The sequence below is a fragment of the Lithobates pipiens genome, unplaced genomic scaffold (genome assembly GCF_037356315.1).
Source record: "Lithobates pipiens isolate NorthernLeopardFrog02 unplaced genomic scaffold, aLitPip1_a1.2 Scaffold_167, whole genome shotgun sequence".
Taxonomy (NCBI): Eukaryota; Metazoa; Chordata; class Amphibia; order Anura; family Ranidae; genus Lithobates; species Lithobates pipiens.
In genome coordinates this window covers 1,153,492-1,168,763 of record NW_027507753.1, presented here as the reverse complement: position 1 = coordinate 1,168,763, position 15,272 = coordinate 1,153,492, and the positions used below count along the sequence as shown (strand labels likewise).

Sequence of the window (15,272 nt, the reverse complement as noted above, 5' to 3'; positions counted from 1 at the left end):
CAATGCACCGTGAAAGATAGGTAACGTCCCTGTCCATGCCTGCTGGACCATGAGTCAGCGGTAATATGCACCTTACCGCTGACCGCCCTGTCCAGTGAGGCAAGGACATTGCCTTCCACATGCCGGTAGAGAGCCGGAATCGCCTTCCGTGAGAAAAAGTGGCATTTGGGAACCTGCCACTGAGGAACCGCACATTGTACAAACTCACGGAAGGGGGCCGAGTCTACTAGCAATTTAGCCAAGCTAGCATTCAACCGCTGGGTATGTGGATGGCTGGGAGTGAACTTCTTTCTACGGTCCAGCAGGGAGCCCCCATGGCCTGTTGGGGGGAGTTGAGGACTGAGGGTGAGAACCACTGTGATAAGGAACCCCCTTCCATAGCTCTCTGTAACACTGCCAAGTACTATAAAGAGAAGAACTATAATATGAAAACATATATATATATACATTTCTTTTTTTTAAGCAGAGACCCTACAGAATAAAATGGCAGTTGATACAATTTTTTTTATGTCTCACGGTATTTACACTGCAATTTTTGAAACACAAATTGTTTGGGAAAAATACACTTTAATGAATTTTAATGCAAATAACACACTCGATAAGCCAAGTTTTGCTATAATATAAAAGATAATGTTATGCTGAGTAAATAGATACCAAACATGTCAAGCTTTCAAATTGCGCACTCTCGTAAAATGGCGCCAAACTACGATACTTCATCTCCATAGGCAACAATTTAATGGTTTTTTTTACAGGTTACCAGTTTAGAATTACAGAGGAGATCTGGTGATAGAATTATCGCTCTCACTATAACGTTTGTGGTGATATCTCATGTGTGGGGCAATCACCATTTACATATGTGGGCGTGACTTACATAAGCGTGTGATCACAGGGGGTGGGGACACTTAAAATAATATTTATTATTATTATTATATTATTTTTCTTAAACTGTCCCTTTAATACAGAAATAATTTTTTTTATCAATTTTATTGCTATGACAAGAAATCCCTTGTGGTAGAAATAAGACATGACAGGTCCTCTTTATGGAGAGATGTTGGGTCTATAAGACCTCAGATCTCTCCTCTACCCTGGAAAGTGTGAGATAAAAAAAAATCATTGATCTCTGCTTTCCAGGGAAAAAATGGCGGTGTTTACATCTGCCAGAACAGGAAGTGACATCACAATGTCACTTCCGGCCTCCCAGGATCATAGAGATGACCGGGGACCATCCAGTCCACAGCCAGCTCTATGGAAAATGGGGAGGCATTGTCGGATGGAGTACCGGGCTCCCCGATCACACAGGAGAGCCTGGAGAGGCAGCGGGAGGGGGAGGGGAGGTGATGTCCCCTTCCACTGCCTGTAAAAGCAATCCAGCAGCTAATCAGTCACTAGGATGACTTTTACATGACAGGAAATTACTGTCTGAAAAGAAAGATACCGGCATGATGACTGTAGCTGCAGCTACAACCCCTGAAAGTCCAGGATGTCATATGATGTCCTACAGGTGGGAAGTGGTAATGCGGTGGATGGTGCACGGTACTGCAGAGTGTGAGACCCGGAGCAACCAATCAGAGGGTGTGACTGCAGGCAGCACTGTGATGTATATTAGTGATCAGCATGTTCCCCGCTCTGAAAGCTTGTGGGTCGGTCCGCGCAATGGAACTGCTGTAATGCTAAAACCAATAGGAGAAAAGCAGCCAGAAACTGCCGGCCCTACTTGCCACCACCCTAAGGTGGGGTAGAAGTGTAGAACAAAGATATGATGCAGGAGGTTTTGCTGCTGTTTCTTAAGCTTGTAAAACAATATATATATATATATGTGATGTTCCTTCTAGCTGACAATTTTTACAAGGGAAAAATACTTTCTGCTAGGCTAGAAAAAACTTCATAAATGGTGACTTATCCCAAGACTCCATGTGTCCTTATCTTATTTTAAAAAAGAAAAGAAGAAGAAAAAAGAAAAGAAAACAATATATATATTCTAAAAAACGTATATTTTTATTTGTGTTAGAGCCTCGGTCTGCATTTGATTATTGTCCACAAAATGTTCCCCCCTCTCACCCTCTTCCCGTCTATTCTACATATTACCAGACTAATGTATGACGTGTCTCTGTAGAATATCGTCTTCTCTGGTGGGGGAGGGGGAGGAGGGGGAGACCGGGGCTCCCTCAGAGAGATTTCCTCTCACTTCCTGTCCTGGTGACAATGGGACACAGACATATAAAAACCTGACAGGGGCTCCAAACCTTCCCCTTCCTTATTATACTAAACAGATCATTCTTATATCAGTCTGTGTTCCTGGTGGAGAGTTCCCTCATTTCCTGTCTAGATAAATGTCACGGGACAGGAAATGAGGAGAAATCTCTCTAATGGGGCCCCGGATAGAAGGAAAAACCTGACAGGCTGCCACCCCACACAGAGGGATCACATGTGGGGGAGGGGCGGGAGGAGAGAGAGAGGAGGGGGAGGGGCAGGGAGGAGAGAGAGGAGAGGGGACCCCATCCATTCTCAGTGACCGTACCCCACCCCCCATGTCTGATCATGGTCATGGATCATTTTTACATTTTGTAGATTTGCACTACAGTCCATATAACATGGTTTCCTATGGAAGACGTTCTGTAGGGCAAATCTGCAAAATGCAAAAAAGCACTAAAAATGCCATCGATGTGAATCAGGCCTAAAGCTGGACACACACTATACAATCTTCTGTAGATTTACCAGAACCGTATAATATGAGGTCACACCTAAACACTTTTCATTTCTATCCAATCAGGAAGGCCCTTGTACTACGTAGTTGAAGGGAAATCTAAAGGAAATCAAACAACAAAAGTTGTATAGTGTGTATCCGGCTTTACTCCAGTAATTGGACAGATATTCTACCCAATCACAGCCATCAATAAGAAATCTCACATTTATTTATAGTAGAAACACCTTCCGGAGACTGAAGCCCCGCCCACTGCTATATACTATTGGATGAATAGTAAAGGGTAACTCCACTTTTGTGGGGGGGATATCAAATAAAGAAAAAACAATCCAGCGCATACAATCGGGACACAATTCATATTGTAATTGGATGTTATTAAAAATGACCTTTCCTTTTCAATCTGTAATTTCCTGTAAATACAATATGGCCACCTGGAGGCGCTGTGTACACAGAGAGTGTACTGACCACACCCCCAGACACATCATCTCCTGCTTGTGTGATTGGCTGACTGATTTCCCCAGAAGTCGGCACTAAGATACAAGTCAGATTTCAGGCATCCCCTGCAACACAAATGTCATTTCTGGAAGAGATACTTCCAATAGGAAATCACATCTAAAGGGAGGCAGACCCCGCCCCTTTCCTCATTAGAGCCCTGCAGGTGCACAGCTGACTGATCATTATGAAACCCCGCCCATTAGACCCACTCAGGACAGAGGCAGAGAGGAACAAACAGGGATTTTGTTTCAGAATAATAAAAGGTGGGAATCTACAAGAAAGGTTGTTCTGATCCTTACAATGTACAGAGATCACCCCGAGGGGAATGTTTATTTCTCAACAAAAGTGGAGTTACACTTTAAATGACTTCCAATGCTTTGTGTGACATCACCAGACTGTGGGCGGAGTTATCACATCTCCCGCCTCCCCCACATATCTTTATACAACCTCTCCCTACACATATCCCAGCATGGAGGGGCTCAGTGAAGGTGGTGGTGAAGGTGTGGAGATGTCGGATCGGGTCACACAGATCATAAAAGGAGATCCGCCCGGCCTCATAATCCAGATCTATCCTGACTCTGTTACTGGAGGGATTGGGGGGTAAGAGGATCGATTTACTGTCATGTCTCACCCAATACTGATTATTATACCCGACCAATCCCCAGGACTTCTTATTATATCCAATCCATGACTCCTCCCCTCTCCTCTCTATACTGGGGTAACACATCCCGACTCTCCACCAATCTGCCCCCCCGACATCCACTTCCCAGTAATGTCTCCCTGAGGAGAACCTCTGACTGCTCATCACCTGAGAACAATCCTGGAATCTCTCTGGTGTTTCTGGGTGATTCTGGTCTATATCTGACCCGGATACAGTTTTCCTGTCATCTGATATCTGTAGATAATTATGAGCTGTGTTTCCATCCAGTAATATGTCTGCAGCTCCCTGTATATAGGAGTATACATTTACCTCTGTTATTATATCAGATAAACCTGTGTGTAAGACCCCCGCCACACCCAGACCCCCTCCATCATGGAGGAGCTCCTCATGTCTCTCTCGCTCCTCATTATCTCCATCCTCAGTATCACACAAGTCACCTGTGTCTGATTCCTGTAAGACAGTCAGTGGATCCGTCACGTTACACAGCTCCTCAATGTGACGCAACTTCCTGGACAGCTCCTCCTTCTTTATTTCCAGATCCCGGATGGAGATGGAGATCCGCTCTGCCCTCCCGGAGATGTCCCTCAGGACTCTCTTCTCCAGCTCTTCCAGACGTCTCCTGAGATCTCTAAACAGGGCAGTGACTCTCTCGGTGTCACCAGCTGCTTCTTCTTCTACTTTCCTCCGGTGTTCCTGAAGACTCTGGACTCTTTCCTCCGTCTCCTCTCTCTTTGTCAGAAGATTCTGCAGAACATTCCTCAGTGTCTCCTTCTTCTTCTCAGAAGCCTCATCCAGTGATTCTGTCTCATGTCTTTTATGTTCTTCAATCACACAATACACACAGATACAGGTCTCATCCTCAGTGCAGTAATACTCCAGGATCTTCTTATGGACGGAGCATTTCCTGCTCTCCATGGACAAGGTGGGGTCACATAAGACGTGTTCTGGGGACTTTTTGTGGACTCTCAGGTGTTTATCACACAGAGAAACCTCACAGAGCAGACAGGATCTAACAGCAGGTACAGAAGAGTCCACACAGTAAGTACAGAAGACCCCGAACTCCTCTCGATCTGGCTGAGTGGACAGGAAAGTCTCTGCTATGTTACGTAGTTTCATGTTCTTCTGCAGTGCAGGCCGATCCGGAAACTTCTCTCTACATTCAGGACAGGAATATCCTCCAGACCCCCCCTGTGTATCCAGCACACGATCAATACAGACCCGGCAGAAGTTGTGACCACATCTCAGGATTACAGGATCGCTATAAATGTTCAGACAGACGGAACATTCCATCTCGGCTCTCAGATCACCAGACGCCATCGCTGACAGCAGAAGAGAAACGAAACTGAAAGTCTCTGACACCGGAGAGGAATGTGGATGGGGGAGGGGTGACTTCCTCCTACACAGGGTGAGGCCGGATGAATATTATAGACACGGAGATCAGAGTACAGAAGGGAGGAGATTCGTTTTGCAGTAGTAATGAGAATTATACCTCCAACATTAGAAGAGAGAAAGAGGGGAAGACGGATGTGGAGAAGCATTGAGATGAAAAGTGGAGATGAGTACATCATGATGAAAAGGGATTTGGTTGTATAAAGTCTGAGCTTACACTATACACGGCATATACTGCAGCCTTTGTACCCCAAAAATATGTCTTCATTATTGTGCCAACACCCCGACATGCAGAGAACGAGGCCTAATGTACACGGGAGGCTGAGGGAACCTCTTCTGATGCCACTAAAACGATCGGAATTCCAGCCAGAAAAAGACAGATGAGAGCTTTTCACCGGAAAATGCGACCGTGTGTACGCTCCACCGGAATTCAGCTGTCTGAATTTCCTCCAACCAAACATTGATAGCATGTTCTCAATTTTCCCGACGGAAAAAAACTTTCTATCGGTAATTCCGATCGTGTGTCTGCAATTCCGACATGCCCATAAATCATGCATGCTCAGAATCCAGTACAAGACGGAACCGCTCGGTCTGGTAAAACTAGCGTTCATAATGGAGATAGCAGATTCGTCACACTGCAAATTATTAAAGTGTTCAGTGCCGCGCATTCCCTTCTTTATATAATGCTAGAAGAATGAAGTTGTTTTGTTGCTCATATTCACACAGAGTTATCACAAACTTATTTCTTTATTATTTCTAGGTATCTCCTGTAGGGATGAGCTTGATGTTCGACTTGAACATACGTTCGACTCGAACATCGGCTGTTTGCACGTTCGGTGAATACCGAACGTTATGGGCCGTTCACACCAAATTCATGTGGCGCTCATGGCTCATGGCCCACAATGCACTGCGCCATCGCAGCGCATTGCTGGCTCATGATTGGCCAAGCATGCACTGTGTTCCCGCATGCTTGGCCAATCACAGCGCCGGCAGCGAGGAGAGCCATGATTGGCCACAGGCAGGATGCCTGTGGCCAATCATAGCTCAGGCTGTGTAGTACACGCCCCACATTATATAAGGCCGCCACCGCGGCGGCCTTGTGTAGTGTGTTGGCATCTGTAGGAGTTAGTGGGTGTTCTCTGTGTACCTTCAACACAGTATACACCGATCGTTATCGGCCGATTTAGCGTTCTTGCTCTTCTGTAATAGAGCTTTTAGCAATCTGCAGGAGTTTGCGGTGTTGTCTGTGTGCCCTGAGTGCAGTATACACCATTATCCACCTATATTGCTCTTCTCTAATTGTGCCATCTGCAGGAGTTAGTGGGTGTTGTGTGCCTCCAGCACAATATACACTACCCAGTTGCTGGTTTTCCCATCTCCCTTCAGGCCATTACCATGTCTGGAAGGCCAGCAAGGAGAGGCAGACAGGCACGAGCCGATAAAAGAGGGCAAACAGGCTCTGTGTCTAGAGACAACAGTGCTGGTCATGGACGCGGTGCATCATCATCAGCACGTGGCCATTGGACACGCTTGTCCTTCTTTTCGGCAGCTGGACGTGTTGAGCCGCATCATGCCGAATACTTGGTAGAGTGGATGACCAAGCCCTCTTCATCCTCCTCATCCTCTCTCACCCAGGCTCAGAGTCTTCCCTCCTCTCAATGTCATCATCATCAGTGACTCCTTCCCTAGACCCACCACGTCCTCCTGAGGAGTCTCCTGAACTCTTTGAGCACAGTGTTGGGTACATGCTCCAGGAGGATGCCCAGTGTTTTGTAGGCTCTGATGATGATACTCAGCTAGAGGAAGGCAGTAGCGTGAGCGCAGAGAGAGGGGATGCTCAAGAAGGACAGCAATCTGGCAGTCATGTTCCACAAGCTGCAGCATACTGCCAGGTTTGCTCCAGCGATGAAGAGGGAGGGGATGATGAGGGCACTGACTCCACGTGGGTGCCTGGTAGGAGAGAGAAGGAGGCACATGTCCAACAAGGCAGGATGCCCTCCGGGGGCCAGCTTAGGGGCAGCACCTCGACTGAATCACACCGCAGAGCTCCGCCTGTGCAGGGCGCTGCCTCTGCGCGTTATTCTAAAAGTTCTTTGGTGTGGGCCTTTTTTGAGATGAGTGCATCAGATCGCACCGCTGCTATTTGCAACATATGTCTCAAGCGTATCTCGCATGGCCAAAACATCAGCCGCTTGGGCACCACATGCTTTACCAGACATATGTTGACCTGCAATGCAGCTCGTTGGCAAGCGTACCTCAAAGACCCACACCAAAGAACAAAGCGGACCTCTCCTTGCTCCTCATCAGCTGGGATCTCCAACCCCACTAGACCTTCAGTCCTCTCTGAAACCTGCTCTGAGAGGACTGAAGGTGTAGAATTAGGTGTGTCACAGCCAAGTGCTTCCGGGCACTCTGCTAGCAGTACACCCACGTCCGCTTATAGCAGGCAAATGTCCCTGCCCCAGCTGCTGGACCGGCCAAAGAAGTTCACTCCCAGCCATCCACATGCCCAGCGGTTGAATGCTAGCTTGGCTAAATTGCTAGCACTTCAACTGCTGCCTTTTCAGTTGGTAGACTCGGCCCCCTTCCGTGAGTTTGTACAATGTGCGGTTCCTCAGTGGCAGGTCCCCAAACACCACTTTTTCTCATGGAAGGCGATTCCGGCTCTCTACCGGCATGTGGAAGGCAATGTCCTTGCTTTGCTGGACAGGGCGGTCAGCGGTAAGGTGCATATTACCGCTGACTCATGGTCCAGCAGGCATGGACAGGGACGCTCACTCTTCTGGCAGCTGGGAAGGATGCAGGACAAGGTGCAGTAGTGTTGGAGGTTGTTCCGCCACCACGACTCCAAAATGCTACTATTGGATGTGACACACCTCTCTCCTCCACCCCCTCCTCTTCTTATTCCTCCATGGCCTCTTCCAGTGCTCTGTCCTCAGAACCAGCGGTGCTCCGTAGGCGTTCCAGGGGCTAAGCAAGTACGCAGGCAAAACGATGCCATGCCGTGCTTGCTCTGGCTTGTTTGGGGGACAGGAGCCACATTGGGGCAGATATTTTGTCAGCTCTGCAGGGGCAGGCCGAGAGATGGTTGACGCCATGCCAGCTTAAGCCAGGAATGGTGGTTTGCGACAATAGCACCACCTCCTCTCCGCCCTCCGACAGGGACAACTGACCCATGTGCCCTGTGTAGCTCACGTCCTTAACCTGGTGGTGCAGCGGTTCTTGGGCAGGTACCCGGGCTTACAGGATGTCCTGAAGCCGGCCAGGAAAGTCTGTGTGCATTTCCGCCATCATTTAATGCCTGTGCTCGGCTGGCTGAGCTCCAAAAGGAGTTGAACCTGCCCAAGAACCGCCTGATCTGTGACATGCCCACCAGGTGGAACTCAACGTTGGCCATGCTGCAGCGGCTGCACATGCAGCAGAGGGCCATCAATGAGTACCTGTGCGACTACACCAGTAGATGCATGCACTGTCCTGTCACTGTTTGAGAAGACCACAAGGATGGTGAGCAGTGACAGTGCATGCATCAGTGACACTGTACCTCTTGTCCACCTGTTGGAGCATACGCTGCGTGGAATAATGGACAGGGCACTTTCGGCAGAACAGAGGCAGGAAGAGGAGGACTTCCTTGCCTCTCAAGGACCCCTTTATCCAGACAGTGTTCCTGCTGTCCCACCCATCACACAGGAAGAGAACGATGGAGGAGGATGATTGTGTCAGCATGGAGGTGGAGGCTGGCACTTAGCATCAGCAGCAGCAGCAGTCTTGTAGGGATGATTTACAGTCCCAAGAAACCCGTGGACTTGTACGTGGCTGGGAGGAGGTAGCTGCGGATCATGTTGTCCTTAGTGACCCAGAGGACTCCGGACCGAATGCCTCAGCTAACCTACGCTGCATGGCCTCCCTGATCCTGCAAAGCCTGCGGAAGGATCCTCGTATTCTTCAGATCAAGGAGAGGGACCATTACTTGCTGGCCACTCTCCTTGATCCACGGTACAAGGGTAAGGTCGCAGAGGGAGCAGAGGATGAGACATCTCTGGGAGGCCTTGCAGAAAGGTCTGTGCAACGCGTTCCCAGAGACTGGTTTGTAACTGGGAGGTTACAAACTTCTGGTCCTGAACAACGTGTTGCTGAGGCATCGGTCAGAAGGAGCGGTGGAGAAGGTGGCTGTCTGACCGATGCTTTCAGACAATTTTTTAGTCCACAGTCCCAAGGTATGATCAGTTCCAGCAACCATCGCCAGCATCTGATTTACATGGTGCAGGAATACCTAGGGGCAAGGTCAGATTCGGACACATTTCCTACCAAAAATCCTCTGGCTTACTGGGTCTTGAGGATGGATCACTGGCCAGATCTTGCACAGTATGCAATTGAGCTACTGGCCTGTCATGCATCCAGCGTTCTTTCGGAACGCACCTTCAGTGCTGCTGGTGGCTCTGTTACCGATCACAGGGTGCGCCTGTCCACCGACTCGGTTGATCGACTGACCTTCATAAAGATGAATCAGTCTTGGATCACCCACAGCTACCAAGCACCTGAAGCTGATGTAACTGAATAATTTTTTTTTTTTTTAAATATCACATCCCTTCAAGACTGCCTATGCTGATGCTGAGTGACTGTCCTGTTATGTTGATTGTCTTTCCTCTTCCTCCTCCGCTGATATGTTGGAAGAACATTTTTGGTTCTGGGTGATGCCACCTGCCCAATTTTTCAGCCCTTGTTTAACAGGGGCGTTTAATTACAATTTTCTATGCAATGCTTTGCAGCAGGGCTCATTCCTGCACTACAACTAGAGTATATGGGAAAGGTTGCAGTGTCTTAGCACCAGTGTCACCAGCCCAATTTTTCAGCCCCTGTTTCACAGGGGCATTTAATTACAATTTTTGATGCAATGCTTTGCAGCAAGGCTCATTCGTCACCAATATGTGATGAACGCGGGTGTCAGATCCCTGCCCTCCTCGCTAACTGGTGACAAAGGACCGGCCAACCTCACACCACGCTTTCACTTACGTAACAATGCCACACCCAGCTGCACCCAGCACAAAGATTTTCCAGCTTGTGGGACCACAATCTAGGTGCGGGCAGCCTGAGAGCGATTGTCACTGGGCTAATTGCACAATTAACCCTTTAACTGCCACCACCCCCGTTAAAAGACAGAGCCGGGGGGGACTCGTAATTTTAGCAATACCAATTATAAGTTTAGAATAAGTGCCTGCTCACATTCTGGTGTCCATGACAGGGGTTTTGCACAGGCAGGAGTTGCATTGGCCACTAACATCTTGGAGAAAGTATTCATATTGGATTAAGTATTGCACTTCCGCTCAGCACTTCAGCGATTGCACAAAGCGACAATACACAACAGACTTCAGCAGAACATTAAACAGACTTCAGGTGACCTGATTCTCCAAACCTTTTCTTCTCTTATTCATGCTTCCTCTCAATCTCACCAATCTGTATCATGCACTCTCTATTCTTCCTTCTCACAGTTGCATCCTCTCTGCTTAAATTCTCACTCCTTCACCCACCTTCTCCCCCCCACAGCTTATATATATCACCCTCACTCCTATCTTCACCTTATTACTGCACTCATCAGCTCCTGCTAACTCTATATCCATATACTAATAAAGCCTGCAGGCCACTGGGACGTGTCCCCCAACATAAGTCACACTCCCATATCACCTCTCTCACCCTTCTTCTTCTCCTAACTTCTGGAGATATTTCCCCAAATCCTGGACCCCAATCATTTACCTTCGGCCAACATACCCGGCACAACCCATCCTCTGCTAGCAGCCGCAATCCACACAATCTCATTTCTATTCCTCTTCAGCCTAGAGCCAGCCTCCCCTTCTCCTGTGCCCTTTGGAATGCCCGCTCTGTTTGTAACAAACTCCCCACCGTCCATGACCTATTTATCACTAACTGCCTGAAACCTACTTGTAATTACTGAGACCTGGATTCAAGAATCTGACCTTCCTTCTCCTGCTGCCCTCTCCTATGGTGGCCTCCTGTGGACTCTCCCAGGCCTAGTGGACGGAAAGGAGGTGGTGTTGGAATCCTCCTATCACCTCAAAGCACTTTTCAGGTTCTTCATCCACCCCCCTCTCTGTCCCTCTCTTCATTTGAAGCTCACTGTATTCGCCTATTTTCTCCGGTTTCATTGAGAATTGCTGTGATCTATCGGCCCCCTGGACCGGTATCAAACTTCCTTGATGACTTCTCCGCCTGGCTACCCTACTTTCTCTCCTCTGAAATTCCAACAATCATTCTTGGTGACTTCAACATCCCTGTTAATCTTAACACTCCCGATACTTCTAAGCTGCTGAGCCTGACCTCCTCTATTGATCTAAAACAATGGACAAATGCTTCCACTCACTCTGTTATCAACTGCCTTGACCTCATCTTCTCCTACCTATGCACTCCGCACACCCTCTCCAATATTCCTTTCCCTCTATCTGATCACCACCTTATTAGTTTCACTCTCTCCTTGTCTGCCTCCTCCTTACCCTCCAACTACCAATCTATTACCCGTAGAAACCTTCGCCATCTTAACCCTTCTCTTCTTTTCTCTGCTACAGATTGTCTCTACGACAAAATCTCCTCCTTGTCCTGCCCCAACTTGGATACTTCTGTCTACATCAGTTCGCTGTCATCCACCCTGGATACCTTGGCCCCCCTCACTACGCACAGAATCGGGCCCCGGCCGCTGCAACCCTGGCAGACAGACCATACCAGAAGCCTCAAAAAACGTAGCCGCGCTCTTGAGCATCTGTGGCGTAAAACTAAGTCACAGCAAGACATCAGCCAATATAAATCTGCCCTCCAAAAATACCATTCCTGCCTCCACGCTGCCAAACAGACCTACTTTATCACTCTCATTAACACCCTCTCACCCAGTCCCCGTCAACTCTTTTCTACCTTTACCACTCTACTTCGTCCTCCATTACCCCCCACCCACTTACTCACTGCCCAGGAGATTGCTTATCACTTAAAAAATAAGATTGAGACGATTCGTCTCGAGATCTCCGCTCTACAGGCATCTCCCTCACCTTACACTCCCTGTCCTCCTGCACAATCAATACTTTCCTCTTTTGACCCAGCTACTATAGAGGAAGTCACTGAACTTTTTTCTAATGCCCACCTAACCTCCTGCCCCCTGGACCCCGTTATTTCTCAAATACTATGGTCACCCTGTGACTCTATCCTATACTCCTTAACTCATATCTTCAACCTCTCTCTCTCTACTGGCATCTTCCCCAACCCTCTAAAACATACACTAGTCACTCCCATACCAAAAAAGGCCTCAGACCCCACCAATCTTAACAACCTAAGACCCATCTCTTTACTCCCTTATGTCTCCAAACTCCTTGAACGTTTAGTCTACAACCGACTGAGCGACCACCTCATTGAGAATAACCTTCCTGATCCCCTTCAGTCTGGATTTTGCCCACAGCACTCCACAGAAACTGCCCTCCTAAAACTCACTAACGACTCACTAACAGCCAAAACCAATGGTCATTATTCCGTACTCTTATTCTTGGACCTTTCTGCTGCCTTTGATACAGTTGACCACCCCCTCCTCCTCAAAAAACTCAATTTGCTTGGTCTCCATGGCTGCACTCTCCGTTGGTTTGAATCTTACCTCTCACTGCACCTTCAGTGTCACTTACAACTCCACTTCCTCCTCTCCAACTCCTCTTTCTGTTGGGGTCCCCCAAGGTTCTGTCCTTGGACCTCTACTATTCTCTATCTACACGTCCTCCCTGGGTCAGCTGATAGCCTCCCATGGCTTTCACTACCATTTATATGCTGATGACACCCAAATCTATCTCTCTACCCCTCAGCTCACCCCTTCAATCTCCTCACACATCACTGATCTACTAACAGACATATCAGCCTGGATGTCACACCACTTCCTCAAACTGAATCTATCTAAAACCGAGCTCTTAAGATTTCCACCCCCACGTACCCCTTCCCCCGACTTCTCTGTCAAGATCAATGGCACATCTATCAGTCCGTCCCCACATGCCAGGGTGCCAGGGGTAACCTTAGACTCCGAACTGTCCTTTCAGGCCCACATACAAGGCCTGTCCAAATCATGCCGCCTCAACCTCCGCAACATTTCCAGAATACGCCCCTTTTTAACTAATGACACCACCAAGCTTCTAATTCACTCCCTGGTCCTCTCCTTCCTCGACTACTGCAACTCCCTCCTCATTGGATTACCTTTACACAGACTCCTCCCCCCTCCAGTCCATAATGAATGCCGCTGCCAAACTCATCCACCTTACCAGCCGTTCAGTGTCCTCCACCCCTCTCTACCAATCCCTTCACTGGCCTCCATTCAGTGTCCTCCACCCCTCTCTACCAATCCCTCCACTGGTCTCCATTCAGTGTCCTCCACCCCTCTCTGCCAATCCCTCCACTGACCTCCATTCAGTGTCCTCCACCCCTCTCTTCCAATCCCTCCACTGGCCTCCATTCAGTGTCCTCCACCCCTCTCTACTAATCCCTCCACGGACCTCCATTCAGTGTCCTCCACCCCTCTCTGCCAATCCCTCCACTGATCTCCATTCAGTGTCCCCCACCCCTCTCTACCAATCTCTCCACTGGTCTCCATTCAGTGTCCTCCACCCCTCTCTTCCAATCCCTCCACTGACCTCCATTCAGTGTCCTCCACCCCTCTCTGCCAATCCCTCCACTGACCTCCATTCAGTGTCCTCCACCCCTCTCTTCCAATCCCTCCACTGGCCTCCATTCAGTGTCCTCCACCCCTCTCTACTAATCCCTCCACGGACCTCCATTCAGTGTCCTCCACCCCTCTCTGCCAATCCCTCCACTGATCTCCATTCAGTGTCCCCCACCCCTCTCTACCAATCTCTCCACTGACCTCCATTCAGTGTCCTCCACCCCTCTCTACCAATCCCTTCACTGACCTCCATTCAGTGTCCTCCACCCCTCTCTACTAATCCCTCCACGGACCTCCATTCAGTGTCCTCCACCCCTCTCTGCCAATCCCTCCACTGACCTCCATTCAGTGTCCTCCACCCCTCTCTACCAATCTCTCCACTGACCTCCATTCAGTGTCCTCCACCCCTCTCTACCAATCCCTTCACTGACCTCCATTCAGTGTCCTCCACCCCTCTCTACCAATCCCTCCACTGACCACCATTCAGTGTCCTCCACCCCTCTCTACCAATCCCTCCACTGACCTCCATTCAGTGTCCTCCACCCCTCTCTACCAATCCCTCCACTGGTCTCCATTCAGTGTCCTCCACTCCTCTCTACCAATCCCTCCACTGGCCTCCATTCAGTGTCCTCCACCCCTCTCTACCAATCCCTCCACTGACCTCCATTCAGTGTCCTCCACCCCTCTCTGCCAATCCCTCCACTGGTCTCCATTCAGTGTCCTCCACCCCTCTCCACCAATCCCTCCACTGACCTCCATTCAGTGTCCTCCACCCCTCTCTACCAATCCCTCCACTGACCTCCATTCAGTGTCCTCCACCCCTCTCTGCCAATCCCTCCACTGGTCTCCATTCAGTGTCCTCCACTCCTCTCTACCAATCCCTCCACTGGCCTCCATTCAGTGTCCTCCACCCCTCTCTACCAATCCCTCCACTGACCTCCATTCAGTGTCCTCCACCCCTCTCTGCCAATCCCTCCACTGGTCTCCATTCAGTGTCCTCCACCCCTCTCCACCAATCCCTCCACTGACCTCCATTCAGTGTCCTCCACCCCTCTCTACCAATCCCTCCACTGACCTCCATTCAGTGTCCTCCACCCCTCTCTACCAATCCCTCCACTGACCTCCATTCAGTGTCCTCCACCCCTCTCTACCAATCCCTCCACTGACCTGCATTCAGTGTCCTCCACCCCTCTCTACCAATCCCTCCACTGACCTCCATTCAGTGTCCTCCACCCCTCTCTGCCAATCCCTCCACCGATCTCCATTCAGTGTCCTCCGCCCCTCTCTGCCAATCCCTCCACTGACCTCCATTCAGTGTCCTCCACCCCTCTCCACCAATC

General features: G+C 49.2%; 1 protein-coding gene across 1 annotated transcript; it reads right to left on the bottom strand.

Annotated features, from left to right (window-relative positions):
- Window positions 1-419: 419 nt before the first annotated feature.
- On the bottom strand, window positions 420-5,226 carry LOC143986533 (E3 ubiquitin/ISG15 ligase TRIM25-like). Its single transcript, XM_077484893.1, has one exon. The coding sequence runs from the start codon at window positions 5,172-5,174 to the stop codon at window positions 3,555-3,557; it is 1,620 nt and encodes a 539-aa protein (XP_077341019.1). The 5' UTR covers window positions 5,175-5,226; the 3' UTR covers window positions 420-3,554.
- Between the last annotated feature and the right edge of the window lie 10,046 nt (window positions 5,227-15,272).

Coding starts and splice junctions, on each gene's coding strand:
- LOC143986533 (XM_077484893.1), bottom strand. CDS start 5,174: ATGGCGTCTGGTGATCTGAGAGCCGAGATGGAATGTTCCGTCTGTCTG.